This window comes from Stenella coeruleoalba (genome assembly GCF_951394435.1).
Source record: "Stenella coeruleoalba genome assembly, chromosome: X".
Taxonomy (NCBI): domain Eukaryota; kingdom Metazoa; phylum Chordata; class Mammalia; order Artiodactyla; family Delphinidae; genus Stenella; species Stenella coeruleoalba.
In genome coordinates, this window is record NC_137152.1 from 59,813,072 (window position 1) to 59,834,854 (window position 21,783).

The 21,783-nt window shown below is 36.4% G+C and overlaps 1 protein-coding gene across 13 annotated transcripts in view; it reads right to left on the reverse strand.

Annotated features, from left to right (window-relative positions):
- Window positions 1-1,812: 1,812 nt before the first annotated feature.
- The window catches only part of ATRX (ATRX chromatin remodeler), a 249,450-nt gene continuing 229,479 nt past the window's right edge, over window positions 1,813-21,783 (reverse strand). For all 13 annotated transcript variants that reach the window (XM_079910006.1, XM_079909999.1, XM_079910009.1 and 10 more), the window contains 5 exons: window positions 9,125-9,274; window positions 8,157-8,282; window positions 7,320-7,415; window positions 6,679-6,807; window positions 1,813-5,649 (listed from right to left, as the gene is read on the reverse strand). In XM_079910006.1, the coding sequence (XP_079766132.1) occupies window positions 5,371-5,649; window positions 6,679-6,807; window positions 7,320-7,415; window positions 8,157-8,282; window positions 9,125-9,274 (780 nt within the window). In that variant the 3' untranslated portion in view covers window positions 1,813-5,370. The remainder of the gene's footprint in view (window positions 5,650-6,678; window positions 6,808-7,319; window positions 7,416-8,156; window positions 8,283-9,124; window positions 9,275-21,783) is intronic.

The following is a 21,783-nucleotide window of genomic DNA, read 5'->3' on the forward strand; positions in this document are numbered from 1 at the left end:
AAACACAGCTCTGAGAGTGCCCCTGGGCAAAAGATAGAGGAGGTTACAGCTTGTGGAAGTGGTAACTAGAGCCAATTACAACTTGACTTACCTGCTTTGTCATTAAAACGCCTGTCAGACCTCTCATTTTTCTAAGCAGAGGAAAAGAAAAGGTATAGTTTAGTAGGGGAGAGGGTTAGCTAAAGGGAAGGGATTTCTAATTGTTCACAAACTTACTGTGTAACTTTAGATAAACATTGCCTTTTGGCTTCAAACTGTGCTTTGCTCACAGCTAAACCCTAACTCTTGGAGCTGAAAAGGACCTCAAGAAATCACCTGGTCCAGTCTCCTGCCTTCAAGAAAGTAAGGTATTATTATAGTCCCATTTTCCAAATGAGACATGAAAGGCTCAGATAAATTGACTAGAATATGTCTTCTGCATCCTAAGTGCCAATAGATTTGATTTTGGTCTTTTAGCTTAACTGTCACGAGAAAAATGTAACTATTCTCCTCACTTTTCTCACAGATATGTTGTACACAGGCTAACACGTAATAAGCACAAAGCACTTTGAAAATAACAAGGGAAGATTATAAATATAACATTACCAACTGAGATACTAGCCCTTGGAATGGATGGGTCTCAAGGAAAAGTAACAGGAATGGATTTAGCCCTTTGAAGAGTTAGCTTGAGGAAAGATGTAGAATTACACTCGACTTAAATGGACCAAACTCACTTTCTGCAAATAATGTATACGGGTTAATTAGGAGTAACGAAAAATTGTGAAAGAACATGAATGCCACTAATGCATTTATCACTATGTTTGAGAGGGTAAACAAAGAGTAAGTGAACTTTTGCATGTAAAATCAGAAATCCTGAACAAATTGGGCTCCTTGGGGAAGGGTAAAAGGAAATAAGGTTTTTCTTACAATTTAAGAAGTTCACTATCCTATACAAGCTCTGATGACTGTGCCTTTTGTCCTTAAAATTGTCAGTAGTCTGGTCACTGAATGCCTAATTATCCATCTTCCTGTCTGTAATCTTTCTTCACCTAACCATTCAAATTACCCCTGCCCAAATCACTATCTTTACCTGCTACTTTGAACACATCTGCTCCCTCACAAACCCTTGTTATCCTCCGTATTGAATTACTCATTCAGGATTTCAAGGTCCTCCATCAATCCACTCCAATCTAGTCTGTCTTTCCCGATCCTTCTCTAACCTTTGTTCTTTTTCTTTCAATACTACACTTTCTCCTCATATACCTGAAACAAATCCCATCCTTGCATCTGATAAGTCATCTCTCGTCACCTTTCTTGAAAACCAGCACATATCTGATGTGAGAACTATAGGCAGGGGGCTGAGTCTACTTAATAGGTAGAAGTCTCTCAGTAGTCATCTGATATGATTACCCAAAGGAGATTGGAGCCAAGCTCCCCCTCCCTTAACGTGTTTCTATCAGGGAGGAGAAGTGAGGGCATAATGTTCAGGAATAGAATGCGGAAGAGTGCTGCTGGGTAGACTGCTTGGAAAATGTGGCAGTTCTGAGTATTAAAAGAGGAGTATTTTAGGATTTGTCTCACCCTTTCATTCCTTTAAAGCTTTATCTTTATTGTTTTTAATAGAGATGTCAATTTATATGCTGCCTTCCTTGTCACACATCCCTTGGTGAAGGTATGCAGTGGTCACTATCAGAAAGACAGATCCCTAGAGTGGGGGGAGGAAGAGTGATTTCCATAGTCAGCCTAGTAGGCACAATGGTTTCAGGAAGGTTATTCCAAAGAGAGGGTGGCAGTATATATTGTATAGAAATTTTATGGTAGTACATACTCTAGGGAGTAAAACTAGGGGCCGCAAAGGCCATTCCCTTATTAGATCCAACATGAGTGATGTGGGCAGTTTGGTTACCTGGCAGATATTGAGCTTAGAAACAGTATATATTTTGGCTTTTAAATTTTTATTCACTTCCATATAACAGCATATATAAAATGTTGCACAGACAAAAAGCATTTCTGGTCACTCCTTTGAGATTGGCAAAGATTACATACTTTTGAAAAAAAAATCAACGGTGGAAGAATTTTCATCTCTAAGGGTAGATTTTATTTGGAGATAGCCAAAAGTCACTTGAGATTAAGTCTGGTGAACTAAGGTGGGGAATAACCTGAACATAATTTTTCGTGAAATAAGCACGTAAAAGGATGACCTATTTTACTGTTAAAATATCTCACAACATGCCACCCTCAAAGGAAACGATTTTTACTGGGGTATGTAATTAATTCTTTAAAGTTTTGTTTAGGGTACAGAAATATGTATCTGATTTTATGATACTAGAGGGAGAATGGGCATAGCTAAGGGAAGACTACAAAATATTCACCTTCTTTGGAGGTCACGTAACAAGGTTTCCATCAACCTGCTATTGCTCCGGGATAGTAAGCAGCTTTTGTATCAAGTGTGGAGTTGTAGCTCTGCTTGACTTAAATGAGTGACGCAGCAGTTGGGAAGCAGGAAATGGTACTGGATTACACACAGACAACCAAAACTAACACAAACACACATAGACTTCCTGGGATGTAAATTATTTTTGAGGTTTGAGATCTCCTTTTACAGAATTTAGTATATAACAGATTTAAAAACCAAACTTCTTGACCTCCCAATATTAAATAACTAAATGTGCAAAAGAACCACCATTAAATAGCACATAAAAAGCTATACATTTTCTATGAAACAATATGTGCACAGATTTTCAAAGCTGTGAAAATGCAATAAAGAGCACAACACATTTTGGTCACTTTATTAAATGACATTAAATAGTTTAAGTTTCAACTACTAAACAGCACTTTGAATGGTGAAAACACAGATAGTATTATTGTCATACTTGAATGCTTTTCTTTAAAAACACAATTCCAGTCCTTATATATATTACAAAACAGCCTTAAAGGAAGAAGTGACATCTTTTCTACAGTACTTAAGATACTCAATACGGAACTGAAAAGCAGTCTAACAGAAACAAAGGCAAGTCTTCACAGCTGTATGATTTCAGCAGCCAAAGCTGGATGATGGACTGAAACATTACTATACAACTGGGACAAAACATATACAATATCACAATACTAAGCAAAAAACGCTTTACACCCAAAGAAATAAAACAGGTTACAAAATGTGGAGAATTTAGCAGGCAAAACTGTATTACAAGCAACATTTTAAATCGTCATTTTTTAAGCCATTGCAACTATTTAAAACATCTAAAACAAATATAAAAATGAGCCTTTTAGTATCTTATAGATGTGATTTTGTCTTTAAATATTTGTTAAAGCTTGATGTTATACTCAAAGTACATATTATGTAGCTAAAATGTCAAGTGAAGAAGAGTATGCAAAGTGGTCCAAGTTTTATCTCAAACTTTCTTATTTCCAAATCATTCTTCTATGTATTATCCTTTAAGTCATAGTTTCATTAATGATGAAAAAGGTTTAGAAGGTTGCCTAAAATTTTGACACCTATGTCTTTGAGCAAGCAATCAGACCATGATGAAAGTTCACAGGTCTAGTAAATCAGGTTTAAAGTATTCTGGACTTGTAGAAATACCAACTGATAACAGTTGGCCAAAGTATACTGTCTTCAAATATTTATCTCATAAATCTTGTCTCTTTCATTTCTTCTAAAGTAAAAACACCCCCCCCACACACACCAATTGAATGAACTTGATTATATGGCTGGCATAATATCCAAATACATGGAATTTGTTAGTGATAACTCACCACGGGAAGGTGGAGGGTGGATCCACCAAACCTCAAAATTCTATATGACAAACTTAGTACTCTTGGATGTTTACCACTAGTTTTTCATGATCAAAGTGGAAATCTCTTAATCATCCTAACAATTCAAAACAGTTTTAGCTAATGTTAAACTCATTCCTCATTCTAATCCAGTGATACCTAGAGCAAATCCTCCACCCAGCTTTCTCTTTTTTGGAATTCGTTGGCCATTTCCACTACATGTTACGTCACCATCTCAAAAATAGTTTTGCCATGTTGAGTTGACTCTCATAGTCTAACAATCTTTTTCTTTAAGAAACTCAAGCAACCAAATTGTACATGAATAAGCTTATAAGTCATTTTTACAGGCCTGGATTAAGAAAAATGACAATGTAATGACTTTCTAGTAAAACCTCATAAAAGGGCATTAGAGATTAATTAATTTTGATCAGAAAATTGCCTCACAGATCTAAACTGAAAAAAAAAATCGAGCTTTGAAACATAATTTACGTAAGAAAATGTAGTTGGGAAAAAAGAACATACTGATGAGAGAAAAGAAGAGCATAGAAGCCAGTGAACCTTATCTTTAGGAGGAATTATTTCACAATACTGACAGTACTGGGAATTGTTTTAAAGCACATTCCTCATGTGAACTTAAAGTCAGCAATGGTTCTGCCATTTTGATGTTGTTTATAAAACAGGGTGTGAAGCTAACAACCACAACATCATCCTTAACCTCCTAAAATGCTAGAACTTGATTTTGTTAGTCCACATCCCACTGCCAGCAACAGGATGAAGCACTAGCACTGACACCAAGCAGTTAAGAGATGTGCTTTATATTAGTGCCAGGAGAGAGAAAATTCTTGTGTGGAAGATAATCCACAACCCTGAAATTTTACCAGTAATTATTTCAGCACGTATAACTGAAAATAAAAAATGGCAGAAAGACTACAGAAGAAAAAGGAATTCTCTTCTTAAGCTGTACTTAAGGCTGTTTATACAATGCTAAGATAACTGCAAGACTCCTCCAAGTTTTAGAGCAGTAGTATTTAAGAATATTGCACACAATTCTGTGTCAAAGATAACCCTTAGTTTCTAATTTTCAGTCACAGACACGATAAAGTAGGAGCCTAGTTTCAGACTTCAGTCAAAAGAACATTAAAACCATTTCAATCACTTTAATCAAGAAATGGATTAATACAAAAGTATTTTGTAACTTGAGGAATCAACTCTAAGAACTCAGCTGTGTGTTTTTATATGTAAAGAATGAATATATAAATCTGTATTCTTTCATAAATCCATTAATTTATGACAATTTTATGGTCGCTAAAAGCAGGCATAAAAATTTAGAGAGGAAATCTGTGGAGTTGTTACTGTTATGGAAGGACTTGTTTTCACTGAAAACAATTTGAAAGATCTTCTGTACTCAGTGTGTGTAAGAAGATTCTAGGCAACATCACTGACAAATGTCAGGAAGAAATGGTATGCCCTATTAAAAAAATTTAAAACTAATATGGAAGATTGCCATTTAAGGGGAACAAACTATTTATACAGTTGAGTTCTGTTAAGTCATTGATTCCTAAAAAAATAAAAGATCTTTCTATGATTTTAGCAATCTTTTAATCTTTTAGTGCAAAATCACATTGATTTCCCTTGGGAAGGTCCCGGATTTTTGCTTCTCATTGGGGGTGGTGCACGCTGTAATGGTGGTGGCTGCATACCACCAGCCACTGACTGATACATTCCTCTCATATCAATCTGCTGGTAGTTAGAAGGATTCATGATTAAATTTGGAGGCTTTGGCATCATGAGGTGACCCAGTGTTGCTTGTTGATAAGTCATTTGCTGCTGTTGCTGCTGATTGTACTGCTGCTGGAGCCTTCGGTTCATAAGTATTCGCTGAACACAGCTGATTAACTAAAGAGAGAAAAGAGAGCTGTTACAAGTGCATGACCTGTCTCAAAGAGGCAGTATCAAGTTTTGAGTTAAAATCAATTTGTTAAGGGGGTACCATACCAAAAGGGAAACACATTATTGTTATCACCATTACTAATTTGATGGCATTCACAGGACCATTACTGTAGAAACCGGTTAGTAACACCATTTAGGGCTAAATTCTCTTAATGACTTGACTATTGTAGTGCAAGCAGCATTCAGGTTAGTTGCCATAGTAACCCATCCTGCACTGTGATTAGTCTCAAGTATTAGTTACAGCACTTTTTTGTCAAGTCTCCTTTCTTTGTCATTCTTTTGAATATTTCACCTGATGACAGACAAACAGTTTTAGTGACAAACACCCAAGGGAAAAGGCACTTGCAGTGGGAATAATTCCTACTTGGAATGGCTCAAATTTCCTAAGATAATTTAAAACCACATAATTCTACAGTGCTTTCTAAGTAAAATTCATGCCACAGAAATTGATTCCCTGGTGTCAAGAGTTGAAATTTCCCAGTGCAAGGCAGATGGCTGGCAAAGACCATGCTAGGAAAGATGATCAAGGATCCTGGAATATGCTAGTCTTTTAAAGAATTACATAATTTAGTAGGAACCTGTGTCATGTATCATTTATAGCTCCACTTTTTATCTCAAATTAAATATATTAAAAAGTATACATATTTGTGGAAGTTGTTTTAAAATAGTAAATGTGGTAAAAAGTCTGGCAAAAATCCCTTTTTAGATGTCCAGAATATACAAAAATAAAATTATAGGAAAGAGAGTCTATGTAAACTTCAAGGAGACCCATTTGGGAAGTTGTTGCTCCTTTGCAACAAAAGACATTACCTTTATTTGACATTACTAGGTTTTTAGATAAAGTTTCTCTGGGAATAACCAATGACCATCCATCCGTCCATATGAGGGAATGGTTATTGACACAGATGTCACACAAACTGATTATTATAAATTCAAGAAAATTAAACATAACCTAGAGATAGTCCAAATTCTTACCATCTGTTGTTTTGTCAATACGTCATTGTAGATTGCTTCTCTTCGTTTAACATCAAGCTCCTGGCTGGCTTGTCTACTTAATGCTAACGCCTGTACCTGGGCCTCTGAGAGATTCATGTTTTCCTTCCACTAAAAGAAAAGTTTCTATTTACTCCTTATTGCAGTAGAGTTGAGAAAAAATAATTAAGGTACTTAAAGATACTGAGGATTTTTTAAGTTTTTTTTTTCCTTTTCCTTTACTCTTTTCTAAAGAAGACAATGATGTAAAAGCCGGGTACTAAGTTGTCCACTATTGTACAAAGGTTACCTATGTCTGGAATAAAACTATTTGGATTTAATTCATGCAACTGGTAATTAAAGTACATTTATGTAAACAATGCACACATTTCTATGATTAACTGATTTCCAAATTCTTAGATTTTACATTTCTCTTTTGTGCCAACATCCAGGTAAAACTGAATTACATATAGCTTGGCACTATATTCCAGTTTATTAGTATTTTACTGTTGCAAATCACGTTATAAGGATTACGCTCTTTTCCCCATGGAAGTAATGAGTCAAACAACAATTAAAAATTAAAACAAATGGAGGGGGGAGAACACAAACTGCAAGTTGGAATAAACAACTGCCAATTAACTTACTACAGCTGAAATTATATCTTCAAGAGGCTGAATCCTCACTGCTGTCACACTGTTTGTTGCTTCCACAACTTTTTCTCTTCCCTGATTAATGAGGTCCTAGAAGAATGCAAGAAATAACTTTATAAGGGCATGTAAAAGACAGCATAGTTTTAAAGTATAGGGATCCTTTCTCTTGCCAATTTATAGCACTTGGTCTTAAAACTCTTTAAATAATTGAAAAGAACAGCAAAATTCAGCATCAATAAAATGGAGTAAAACTCATCAGTGAGGGTCTTGTTAGGAAGATAAAAGTTTGGGTTCTATTGCACCAATATTTTAATAATTTAAATGACTCCATAAACACATTTTTAAAAAGAAAACCACAGATTAAATTATTAAATTATTGGTATATTAAAACCTAGTCCTTCTTATTTAAATCATAACTGATTCTAGTTTTCAATTACTTATTTCAAAATACTGTGCATTATCGTATACTTAATGTTGCATCTACACTGCATTAGAATATAAATCAATGTGTGTATTTATCCTGTTTATTCAAAATATTTTATAACTGAAGAAAGTGCTATTTCCCTAGCCAGTCAGCTGCTCTATTGTTCCTTAATTAAAATTATTCAAACTACATTAATTCAAGGCCTGATTCCCTTGTGCTCTGAACAAACCACATTTTATTATACTATGCTGGTTCAAAAAGGTCAACAAATAAAAGAAAACTTTCTTGGTCTATTCAGAGGTAATCTTTTGGAGAATGTGATATTCCAGCATAGGGAACCTTCAACAACAGGGCATTTGAAATTGCCTTTAATTCAAGTTAAACTACTTTTGTACTTCACAACATACCTCCAGCTGTTGATTACTCATTGCTGACAGGGCTCCCAAATTGAAAGGAATATAAGGAGTTTGAGAGTTGAAACTGACAGGGGGTAAATTGGTCCCAGTTGGTATGTTGAAACGCATGGTCAGTCCCTAAAAACAAAAAAATATGCACTTTCCACATTGTGATTTAAAACTTGAAATTCTACATCACCTACTGGTTTAGAAAAAAATCCACATTCTCAGATCTAGGAAATTATTAACACTCTTTCACACACAAACAAAACACCCTTTTCACCCGAAACCAAGATCTTCTTACATAGAAAGCTTTAACCCCTAAAGGTGTACTCTTTTTCTGATAATTCCCACAGAATGGGGCAACTCAGAGAATTCTGATGAGACTACTAAAATCACAACGTTAAAGAAGTTTGGTACAATGAGTTTAAAAAGGATTCAGGCATTAGGATAAGGTTTCCCATATGCTCAGGCATATTTTTGCTCAAGTGGGGGTGGTGTTTAAAACAGATGTGGAACTATTTTAAATAAAGTTGCTGCTGGAGATTGACACTAATGTCTAATAATGGAGTCTTTCTGTGTTCTGATAATCAGTCAAAACTTAGATTTCATGGTACACATGCTAAAAGCAACATTTACTCCTACCTCCAAACTCTAAGCTCCTATATGTCTGTTACTACTGTGAGGGTGTTGATGGAAGTTAAGTGATGCTAAATATATAGCTTCCCACTAATCTCTCAATTTAGCAAGTGCTAATCAGAAATGAGGTTACTACTCTTTAAGGGGAAAATATTTTCTTCTCTCCTCTCCTCCCACTCTATCACCAAAGGTACCGAAAAGCCCATAAACAGAGTCTCCTACTTGGAGACTCTGTTCCTGAAGATTCACTACATTACTACCTGTTCCAAATGTGACGTTTTTCTTCCCCCACTGTTCTTTTAAATGACTAACATAAAAAAAAAGCATTTCAAATGAACTACCTTCTTCTCTGCTTCATACTCAGCCCAAGCTGCTTTTCTTTCTTCTTCAGTCAACTCTTCTTCTTCTTTGTGGTCCAAAAGAGAATCATGTTCATGATATCCTACAATGTGTTCTTTATGTATTTGAAGAAGTTCTGCAAGTATGGTGTCCTGTTTAGAGGGGTTGAAATAATAATTATTTTCTCCCTCTGGATCATATCTCCATAGATCTTTGGCCTACTGTTAGACTAGAAGCTAGAAACTGGCTGCTATACATATTTCTGATATATATGATAAATTACCTAGAAAACATTCACAATACATGCAACACCAGCCCCTTACGTAAGAATGTTATGTTTATACAGCATGTTTTAGGGGCTCAATTTTTTAATGACTACTTTTCATCTTTCAAGGTTTTTTCCTCCAACTTTTTTCTAACTTTTTCATATGCATTTTGTTTTGTGCTTTGTTCTGAGTTGATAAAAAAATGCTAACAGAAGTCTGCTTAACTCAGAGATAACACTGAATGAATGTGCTAAAAATCATGGCTACTCCTGTTCTTACATGTTTAACAACTTTATTTTCATAATCACTTCAGCTACCAACCACTATACTAACAAAAACTAAATTTAAATTAATCAAAACAGCTACAGAACAGTTTAACTGGAACATACAATCCTTATATTTCAATTGTAAGAAGGTCAAATATAAATTACACTGTAAGGACACACGGTTCAAATTTAAACTGATATACACTGTTTATCAATTTATTATCATAGTGTCTTTTTTAAAAGTCATAATGTCTTAAGCCAGTCTTTTAAGGTTAAAAAAACTAAAAGCTTAAAAATTGGGATCATTTATATACTCAGTAAGAACACCAAACTCCTGCTCTGTGTGATTATGATTATGAGAGAGACACACACAAACGGAGATTTGGGGGGCAGGGGGTTAAAGTGAACCATGGGTATGTTACTTGCTAATAAAAAATTAAAATATTCACAAGTTGTTTATTAAGAAATAAAAGATGAAAACCTGGATATATAAAAGGCAAATTAATTCACTTTACAAAAGGATTTTCCATAGCTTCTAACAGCAAGTTTCCTTAGAACACACTTTCTAAATTGAGTGTGAACTTAGTGAAAGAACGTAAATAATATTTGACTGGCCAAAGGAAGGTACAGCGAGGTATATAGCACATTAAATTTAAACTTAATCTGCATCTAATAATGCTTAATGCCTCCATAAGTTTAGCATAGACTTTTGTCTATGAAAAGAATTTTGTCTTTACATCTTCAACCATACCTAGAGTATAGCGTCCAACACAGGGTAGGGGCTCAAATGTTTGTTAAATAACTCAAGATGAAAAATTCAGCTCATGAGGCCCTAAGTTTTTTTCTGTACAAGAGCAAATGCTGACACCAATTCCAAACATTCTGATATTTGGCATCATGTTAACAAACTTTTTATCTTGCTACCTCAATAAATAATCACTTCATAATTTCACGAAAGAAAAGGAACTGATTTTCTTAATGCATACAGCTGTAATTGAGATTTTATAATTCATTTTGAAGGCATGTGCTATTTCTTTCGTTGAAAACATTAAAAGACCATACAAGCAAGAGGGCTCAAGAAAGTCTACTGGTGGAACACATATATGTTAATAAGTTTATTCTTTTAAAATGTTAAGTAAACATTTCTCTCCTGCACCAGTGTAGAAGTCTGCCATCAAAGCTGACTTCTCTGGCCTATGACATATAGAACAGGTTTATCATCACTAGATAGATCTCCAAAGTTCAGAGTTACTGACCAGGCAGGCAGGGAGATAGGGCAGTCTGAATTAAATTCTGTTAAAAGATAATGCTTTCTTAGATGTGTGTCTCCCATGCTTACCCCCCAAGCATGACTCAGGAGAGAGGTATGTAATAAAACCAGATAACATTGACTAATATTTTTAGCAAGTGACCATGCCAAGTACAATTAGGAAAGTTAGCTGTTCTACAAAATACCAAATAAATTACAAGGTAGAAATGTTCTATAGATAGTCCCTAATTTTACTTCTGTCTAACAATACGTGATGTTCTTAACCATAGTCAAAAATCACTTCATTTCTCTAAGACAGCAACCTAAGGGAAAGACCAGGAGAACTGTGTGCTAGGAACTGAATTTATTTTTCAGCTGTGTGGTTTCTCCGTAATACTGGATAATAACTTAATCTAGTTATGACTATAAGTTAAACATGGATGAAATATTCTACCATCACATATGTAACAGGATGAGATAAGAATAGCAGGAATAAATGAAATACCCAATTATTTGGAAATAAACACTATGTCAATCAAGTGTAATGTTTATTTCTCAATTATAAATACCACGATCCATACATTAACTACTTTTTATGGTTAGAGAAAAACCTTTCCAGAAATGCATGTATGCAGTGTGCATACATGCACACACATACACACAAACACACCCATATACACCCTTTTAAAAAGTGTCTGTGATTTCAGGGAGCTTTATCAAGTTAGTCCTTAGCATCCTGTAATTTCAAAGTCCAAACTTATCATCTTGAAATTGGTAGAAACTGATGTCCAGAGAGGCAAAGTAACCTTTTTCCAATCACAGAGCTAAGGACTAGCTGGGACTAGAAGATAAATTTCCTGACTCCTATCCAGTGATTATTCTATCACACTGTAAAGAATGACTGTTTTCTTGAGGTATAGTGCCCTCTATTTCCCAGATCTATTCTCTTAAAAAAAGAAAATTCCCTAAAGGATTCCAGGGGAAGGAAAAACTTAAGTAGGTCTATTTTTTCTCTTTTTAACACCTTTGTTCTTTCTGAAGTTTTTAAAAACAAGTATGTGTTAATTTTTTAATAAAAGAAAATATAAAAACTGAAACAAACACAATTCTTAGACAAAAACTTGTGAAAGGCCAGTTCATGCTTAGCCTGAACCTGACGTGAACTATTTTTACCATTCTCATCTTCAGGAGATATTCATTTCAGGAAATCCCATTCTAAAACCTTTAAATATCTTCTCCCCACCAATTCCAGATTTAAGATCTATGCTATCAAGTCAAACATGATTGCCTAATTTTAAGGTCAGATTATGATAGAGGTTCAGCTTCTGCCCATGCAATAACTTTCATTTTGACCCACAGTCAACTAAAATGTCAACAAGTCAGAGGAAAAGTGCATGTGACTTAGCTTTCTATCATTAAAAAAATTTGGACCCTTTTCCTAAAACATTACCTCCCTGCTAACATCAAGCCAAAAAATCAATCATATTGCTACTACTGGCTACAGCACTCCCTTCTTTTCAAAGAATTTTTAAAAATTTTAATGGAAACGATGTTAATATCTATTATAAAAACTAGAGATAACTACTGGTAACATTTGTTGTATATCCCGCCACACATTTACACTTAACACACGTGTGTGCACACATTTTCACATAAAAATGGGATTGTACTATATTTAAAACCTACCTTTCTGCCTTAATATCTTTCCATGAACATTATTTTACATTAAATACAAACTTTCATTGTTTTTAATGGCTGCAAGGTGTGAACATTATATAGATACACTTTATCATCTATTTAATTATTCTCTTCAGAGTTTATCAAGACATTTATGCCACTTCTAGTTTTTAATTATTACCAAATCTGTAATGAAATAGGTTAATGGTAAATTTTAGGGACTTCCCTGGTGGCACAGTGGTTAAGAATCTGCCTGCCAATGCAGGGGACACAGGTTCAAGCCCTGGTCCGGGAAGATCCCACATGCCACGGAGCAACTAAGCCCGTGAGCCTCTGCTCTAGAGCCCATGAGCCACAACTACTGAAGCCCACGCGCCTAGAGCCTGTGCTCCGCGACAAGAGAAGCCACCACAAAAAGAAGCCCGTGCACTGCAACGAAGAGTAGCCTCCACTCACCGCAACTAGAAAAAAGCCTGCCGCAGCAGCAAAGGCCCAATGCAGCCAAAAATAAATTAATTAATTTAAAAAATTTTAATGTATTATTATATGAACCACTTGTTCATACAATAATATGCCGACAATACTCAAGGACTCAGACGAGTATGTTTACCACTATCTTCATTTTAACAAAGAAAAGACATTACATAAAAGTTAACTGACTTTTATAGGAACAAGATTCATTTATACATTTCAGAAGCATGAAAGCAGAAATCTTTCTTTCTTCCAGAGTGTTGTGTAAGACACAAATAACAGAAAGAAGATACAGGATTTCTGATACAAACTGTTTCTACATCTTTCCCATTTAAATTAATTGCAGCATACTGTCAATACAAGAAACTTGATGAGATTAAGAGGGCAAAAAAGTATTTGTAACAAGATCTTCAGAATATTTCTTTGGGAAAAAGTTTTGCAAAATCTAGAGCAAGTTATAAAAGTTAATAAAGAAAAATTTCATCCCAATATACAATATAATCGTGGAGAGGTTTTTTGTTTTTTCCCCTTGAAGCATGCATTTATATTAGTTGCTATAGTAACACTATTATTGAAAACAATACTGGAACAGAATCTATAATCACTAGGCCAACAGTCATCAAAATGAGGTTTAAATTACATCCAAATGTGTACCTTTACTTTTCTTTGTCTAAACTTTATTTTTCCTTAAATAAGTGAAAAAGCTTACAAGCTGGGAAAAGCATGGTCTATATTCTAGCTAACAACCTAAATTAGTTTGAGCTTCAAAATGACTAGTTCAATTAATAAAATAAAATTAATGATAAACTACAAGTTTAAGTTAATCTATTTAGAAGTTTAAAGTATTTGGTAAGCTGACAAAAATTTCCGTTTCATTAATTCTGAAATTCAACCTTGAAAATAAAATTTTTAAAAAACAATCAAGACTTTGCCTAGAGGTGGGGGCAAGGATTTGCCATGTTTCAAAATAGTTTGCTTGCCATCACTTTGAACTTGAGTTTCATAATATCTGGAAATAAAATGTCACTAGAATACTTAAGTGTCACAGGACCCACTCAAAAAGCTATGAAAAAATTCCTTTTATTACTTAAATAAGTCTAGATTCTTAATAAATAAACAATATTCCTGGTCAAAAAAGTTTCTATTTTCAAATTTAAAGCCTCTTTCTTCCCAAACTACACAAGAAAAAAATGCAACATATTTGATGAGTAACTAGAGAGCTATTGAATGAAGTTCACATACCACCTCATATCAGATTTTTAGGTCAAGAGTACATAACCCTTGCCAAAGAGCATTGATAAATATATCCAGATTCTCAAATTGTAGGTATGAATAAGATAGTGACAACTACAGAACTTGTAACTTTCAAGGAAAGAAAAGGCAGGCCTGCCAAACTGACACTGGTGGAGGGTAAAAGCCAGAATCTCCTTTGATAAAAATGTTTTATACTCAATTTAACATTTAAAGAACTAGATACTATATTTAGCATTTAACCTTTAAAAACTGGTGATCCATTACAATTCTTATACATGACATATGCCATTCACTGCGAGGTAAAGAGTGTCATTCTGCATTTTATATGACTGTAGTAACTTTCTAGAGGTTGCAGCTTTCCAAGTAGAGCCTGAATTTAACTCAATTCTTATGCTATACAATCTGGAGTTCACATCATCTCTTTAATTTATTAACACTGTTACATCCTCTAACTCAACCATAGGTGTGCTCTAAAAAATATATGAAAATAAGAGGGAAAGCAGTTATTTAGCAGTTCAAATTACATTTAAAGAAAGAAAACATCAGGGACTTCCCTGGTGGTCCAGTGGCTAAGACTCCGCGCTCCCAATGCAGGGGGCCTGGGTTCGATTCCTGGTCAGGGAACTAGATCCTACATGCTGCAACTAGGAGTCCGCATGCTGCAACTAAAGATCCCATGTGCCGCAACTAAGACCCGACCTGGTGCAGCCAAATAAGTAATAAAGTAAATAAATAAATGAATGCTTTTAAAAAAAGTATGATTGATAAAAAAGAGAAAGAAAACATTAAAATATAAAATGGTTTTAAAAATGACATAAATAAGGCCATCTAATGATTCTTATATTGACCAAATCTCTCCCACAATTTATATTCCTTGAAGGGTCCAAAGTAATAAATTTGATGTAAAAAGCTCAGTCATGAAAACATTAGTAATTGAAGAGACAGAAGTGAGACATTCACCTACTTAATTCCCCTAAAAGCATCACAGCTTCAATTTCCCACTGTCCCTACTCCTGGAAGTTTTACAAGACACATTTGAACCAGCCAACCTCAGTTACACACTTTAGGATATTAATACACAGATACTGTGGCACTCAAGTACCTATACTAATTCAGAATCACTGTCACTTCAACATATTAGTTATGTCCTCTGAACTCCCCTAAATGAAAATGGAAAAAAACTGAAAGGACATATAGCCATGCTTACCATGTTTCTCTTGACAACAATTTTATGTATGACCAGACTGCATGAAATATAAACATCAGTATAATTTTGTGGGAATCAACTGATTTGATAACAAAAGAAGACCTGTACCAGTCTTTTGATTTTCAGAGGAAAGTTTACTGGCAGAATTTAAATGAAAGAATATATATATACATACATACATATATATATATATATATATATATATATATATAAATCACAGTGGTTAAAATCACAGGCTCTAGAGTACTGCTCCAACAGTACTCTGGGCAATGATGGAAACGTTCTGAGTCTGCACTATCCAATATGGTACCTACTGAGCACTTGAAATGTGACTAGTGTGATTGATGAACTAAAACTTTAATTTATTTAAATGTAAATAGCCACATGTAGCTAGTGGCTTTTGTACTGGGCAGTGCAGATCTAGAGTCTTACTGGGTTTAAATCCTAGCTCTAACACTTATTAGCCCTATGTCCTTGAGCAAGTTATCTCTCTGGATCTAAGTTTCCTGGTCTGCAAAATGGGCCTAATAAGTATCTACTTCACAGGATTACTATGGAGACTAACTATTACACAGGAAGTATTTAGCAAAGTGCCTGGTTTACCAATGACCTCTGCATTGCTAAATCTAATGGTCACTTCTCAGACCTGATCCGATCCATCTACCAGTAACATCTAACAGCATTTAATCACTTTCTTCACCAAAATATTTTCTTCTCTTGGACAGCTAACTGGGACCAAGAAAAGACTCTACTAGGTGTTAATTTACCACTTACTCTTACTTTCAACACCTTTTCTAAAGGTCTAAAGCAGACCCTCACTTTAAAAAACAATGTATTCCCATACAGAGAGAGTAGTTTTTACACCTTAACCAAGTCTTCCTATTGAAAAATTCATGAAACAAATTTGACAGGACAAATTATCTGATATCAGAATTGTCCTAGAAAATTCTAGATATATGGCCATCATAATTATAGAAGGACCAATAAGTTATTACTTGTCCTGAGAATGTACATATTTAAAAAAAATTTAGCTGATGCTCATAGGATACCTCTCATTACCTAAATGAAAGCATGGTAAGCCAAAGCAATTTATATATGTGAAGATCAATTTGTTGGGTTGACCAAAAAGTTCCTTCGTTTTGTTTTGTTTTGTTTTGTTTTGTTTTGTTTTTTTGCGGTACGCAGGCCTCTCACTGTTGTGGCCTCTCCCGTTGCGGAGCACAGGCTCCAGACGCGCAGGCTCAGCGGCCATGGCTCACGGGCCCAGCCACTCTGCAGCATGTGGGATCTTCCCGGACCAGGGCATGAACCCGTGTCCTCTGCATCGGCAGGCGGATCCTCAACCACTGCGCCACCAAGAAAGCCCCCTTCGGTTTTTAAGTAAAAATAAAAGACATATTTTTCATTTTCAACAAGAACTTTATTGAACAACATAGTCACCGTTTTGTTCCACTACCTTCTGCCATTTTTCAGGCAACTTCATAATTCCATCTTCCCAAAACTTTCTGTCTTTTGAGCAAAGAACTGTTCCACGTGCCTTTTACAGTCTTCCAGGGAATTGAAATTTTTTTGTAAAGAATTTTTTTTTTTGTAAAGAATTGAAAGAATTTTGTAAAGACTGAAATAAATGGAAATCCGAAGGTGCAATATCTGGTGAATACAGCAGGTGAATCAGAACTTCCCAGCCAAGTTGTAACAGTTTTTGCCTGGTCATCAAAAAAACATGCTGTTTTGCATTATCCTGATAGAAGATAACGCGTTTTCTGTTGACTAACTCCAGACGCTTTTCATCAAGTGCTGTTTTCAGTGGAATGAATCGTTTGGTTTGCCAGAAGGAGCTCATAATAGAGGACTCCCTTCCAGTTCCACCATATACACAACATTACCTTCTCTGGATGAAGACGGGTCTTTGGTGTGGTTGGTGGTGGTTCATTTTGCTTGCCCCATGATCTCTTCCATTCCACATTATTGTACGGTATTTACTTTTCATCGCTCATCACAATTTGTTTTCGAAATGGAACGTTTTCGTTATGTTTAAGTAGAGAATCGCACACAAAAATATGGTGAAGAAAGTCTTTTTCACTTAACTTATGTAGAACACAAACATCAAAGCGATTAACATAACCAAGCTGGTGCAAAGATTTTCAACGCTTGATTTGGACATTTTGAGTATGTCAGCTATCTTCCGTATGGTATAACACTGATTGTTCTCAATTAAGGTCTCAATTTGATCACTATCAACTTCAACTAGTCTACTCGACCGTGGAGCATTGTCCAGTGAGAAATCGCCAGCACGAAATTTCACAAACCACTTCTGACATGTTTGATCACTCACAGCATCTTCTCCATACACTACACAAATCTTTTTTGCGTTTCAGTTGCGTTTTTACCTTTCTTGAAATAATAAAGCATAATATGCTGAAAATGTTGCTTTTTTCCTTCCATCTTCAATATTAAAATGGCTACACAGGGACTTCCCTGGTGGCACAGTGGCTAAGAATCCACCTGCCAATGCAAGGGACATGGGTTCGAGCCCTGGTCCGGGAAGATCCCACATGCCGTGGAGCAACTAAGCTCGTGCACCACAACTACTGAGCCTGCACTCTAGAGCCTGCGAGCCACAAACACTGAGCCCGCACGCCACAACTACTGAAGTCTGCATGCTCTAGGGTCCGCGTGCCGCAACTACTGAAGCCCACGTGCCTAGAGCCCATGCTCTGCAACAAGAGAAGCCACTGCAATGAGAAGCCTGCCCACTGCAATGAAGAGGAGCCCCGGCTTGCCACAGCTAGAGAAAGCCCGCACGCAGCAGCGAAGAGCCAACACAGCCCAAAACAAATAAAATTTTAAAAATAAATAAATTAGTTAAAACAAAACAAAAAAATGGCTACACAAAAATTCACCAATTTTGAAAAGTTTTCTTTAAATGTGAGCTGATATGACAGCTGTCACTATACAATCTAACAAAATTGTTTCAAATGAAGTTAAAGACAACTAAGCACTACTAGAGCCATCTTATGGAAAACACTGAACGAACCTTTTGGCCCACCCAATATTTTACGAGAGATTGAAGCACAAAGAGCAGTAAAATTAGTAAAAATTTTTGTCTATGTAAAGATAAAGTGCCTTGTTTGACTTTTTCCCCGTTCTCTCTTTTAAAGAATTTTTATCTTATTATATTTAATTGAGGTATGGCTGATATACAATATAAGTTTCAAGTGTGCAACATAGCGATTCACAATTTTTAAAGGTTATACTCCACTTTTACTTATTATAAAATATTGGCTATATTCTCTGTGCTATACAATACATCCTTGTAGCTTTTTTATTTTATACATAGTAGTTTGTACCTCTTAATCCCCTACCCTTATCTTGCTCCTCCCCACTTCCCTCTCCCCACTGGTAACCACTAGTTGGTTCTGTATATCAGTGAGTCTGTTTCTTTTTTGTTACATTCACTAGTTTGTTGTATTTTTTAGATTCCACATATAAGTGACATCATACAGTATTTGTCTTTCTCTGGCTGACTTATTTCAATAAGCGTAATACCCAAGTCCATCCATGTTGTTGCAAATGGCAAAATTTCATTCTTTTTTTTATGGCTGAGTAGTTTTCCATTGTGCATATGTTACCACATCTCCTTTATCCATTCATCTGTTGAAGGACACTTAGGATGCTTCCATATCTTGGCTATTGTAAGTAATGCTGCTATGAACATTGGGGTGCACATACTTTTTTGAATTAACATTTTCATTTCTTTCAGATATACACCCAGAAGTAGAATTGCTGTGTCATATAGTAGTACTATTTTTAGTTTTCTGAGAAACCTTTTTTGGAATTCTAACTTTGCTCTTTAATAATTGGGTAATCTCTCAGAACCAATTCCCTTACTACAAAGGGGTAATACCACCTGTAACTAATAGGACCACTGTAAGGATAAAAAGAGATAATAGGGGCTTCCCTGGTGGTGCAGTGGTTGAGAGTCCGCCTGCCGATGCAGGGGACAAGGGTTCGTGCCCCGGTCCGGGAAGATCCCATGTGCCGTGGAGCGGCTGGGCCCGTGAGCCATGGCCACTGAGCCTGTGCATCCGGAGCCTGTGCTCTGCAACGGGAGAGGCCACAGCAGTGAGAGGCCCGCGTACCACAAAACAAACAAACAAAAATAAACATACTGTCTTTATGATAAGGGAAACAGACAACACAAGACTATGTGGCAGAATTCTGGGACAGACCAAAGTCTAAAAGATGGGTCCATACCCTTTTTAGCCCAAGTTAGCTCTCTATTTTAGCATATCAAAACAGTTTTCTTAAGCTGGAGTCTGAATCCAAGTCACCTTTTTACAGATTTTTTTTTTTTTTTTTTTTTTTTTTTGGCGGTACGTGGGCCTCTCACTGCTGTGGCCTCTCCCATTGCAGAGCACACACTCCGGACATGCAGCCTCAGCGGCCATGGCTCACGGGCCCAGCCGCTCCATGGCATGTGGGATCTTCCCGGATTGGGGCACTAACCCGTGTCCCCTGCATCGGCAGGCGGACTCTCAACCACTGCACCACCAGAGAAGCCCTTTACAGATTTTTTAAAATGCTAAGCTGGGACTTCCCTGGTGGCGCGATGGTTAAGAATCTGCCTGCCAATGCAGGGGACACGGGCTCAATCCCTGGTCTGGGAAGATCCAACATGCCGTAGAGCAACTAAGCCCATGTGCCACAACGACTGAGCCCACGCGCCACAACTACTGAAGCCCACGTGCTGAAACTACTGAAGCTCGTGCGCCTAGAGCCCATGCTCTGCAACAAAAGAAGCCACAGCAACGAGAAGCCTGCGCAGCGAAACAAAGAGTAGCCCCCGCTTGCTGCAGCTGGAGAAGCCCACGCACAGCAATGAAGACCCAATGCAGCCTAAAATAATTACAACTAAAAAAAACAGACGGCTGAAACACTGTCATATAAAATAATGAGGAGGAGACCTTTAAGATGGTGGAGGAGTAAGATGTGGAGATCACCTTCCTCCACACAAATACATCAGAAATACATCTACATGTGGAACAACTCCTACAGAACACCTACTGAACACTGGCAGAAGACCTCAGACTTCCCGAAAGATATATATATTATTTTCCTTTTGCTCTATTTCTGAGTATGTGTATGCTTCTTTGTGTGATTTTGTCTGTACAGCTTTGCTTTTACCATTTGTCTGAGGGTATTGTCTGTCCGTTTTTTTTTTTTTTTTAGTAAAGTTTTTAGCACTTGTTAGCATTGGTGGATTTGTTTTTTGGTTTGGTTGCTCTCTTCTTTCTTTCTCTTTTCTTATTTTTAATTACTTTTTAAAAATTTTTAATAATTTTTAATTTTAATAACTTTATTTCTTTTTATTTGATTATTTCTTTCTCCCTTTCTTTCTTTCTCCCTTTTCCTCTAAGCCATGTGGCTGACAGGGTCTTGGTGCTCTGGAGGGGTGTCAGGCCTGTGCCTCTGAAGTGTAAGAGCCGAGTTCAGGACACTGGTCCACCAGAGACCTCCCATCTCCACGTAATATGAAATGGCAAAAGCTCTCCCAGAGATCTCCATCTCAATGCTAAGACCCAGCTTCACTCAAAAACCAACAAGGTACAGTGCTGGGCACCCTATGCCAAACAACTAGCAAGACAGGAACACAACCCCACCCATTAGCAGAGAGGCTGCCTAAAATCATAATAAGGTCACAGACACCACAAAATACACCACTGGATGTGGTCCCACCCACCAGAAAGACAAGATCCAGCCTCATCCACTGGAACACAGGCACCAGTCCCCTCCACCAGGAAGCCTACAGAACCCACTGAACCAACCTTAGCTACAGGGGGCAGACACCAAAAACAACGGGAACTATGAACTTGCAGCCTGTGAAAAGGAGACCCCAAACACAGTGAGTTAAGAAAAATGAGATAACAGAGAAACACACAGAAGATGAAGAAGCAAGGTAAAAACCCACCACACCAAACAAATTAAGAGGAAACAAGGAGTCTACCTGAAAAACAATTCAGAGTAATGGTAGTAAAGATGATCCAAACTCTTGGAAATAGAATGGAGAAAATACAAGAAATGTTTAACAAGGAACTAGAAGAACTAAAGAGCAAACAAACACTGATGAACAACACAATAAATGAAATTTAAAAACTCTAAAGGAATCAACAGCAGAATAACTGAGGCAGAAGAATGGATAAGTGACCTGGAAGATAAAACAGTGGAAATAACTACTGCAGAGCAGAATAAAGAAAAAGGGATGAAAAGA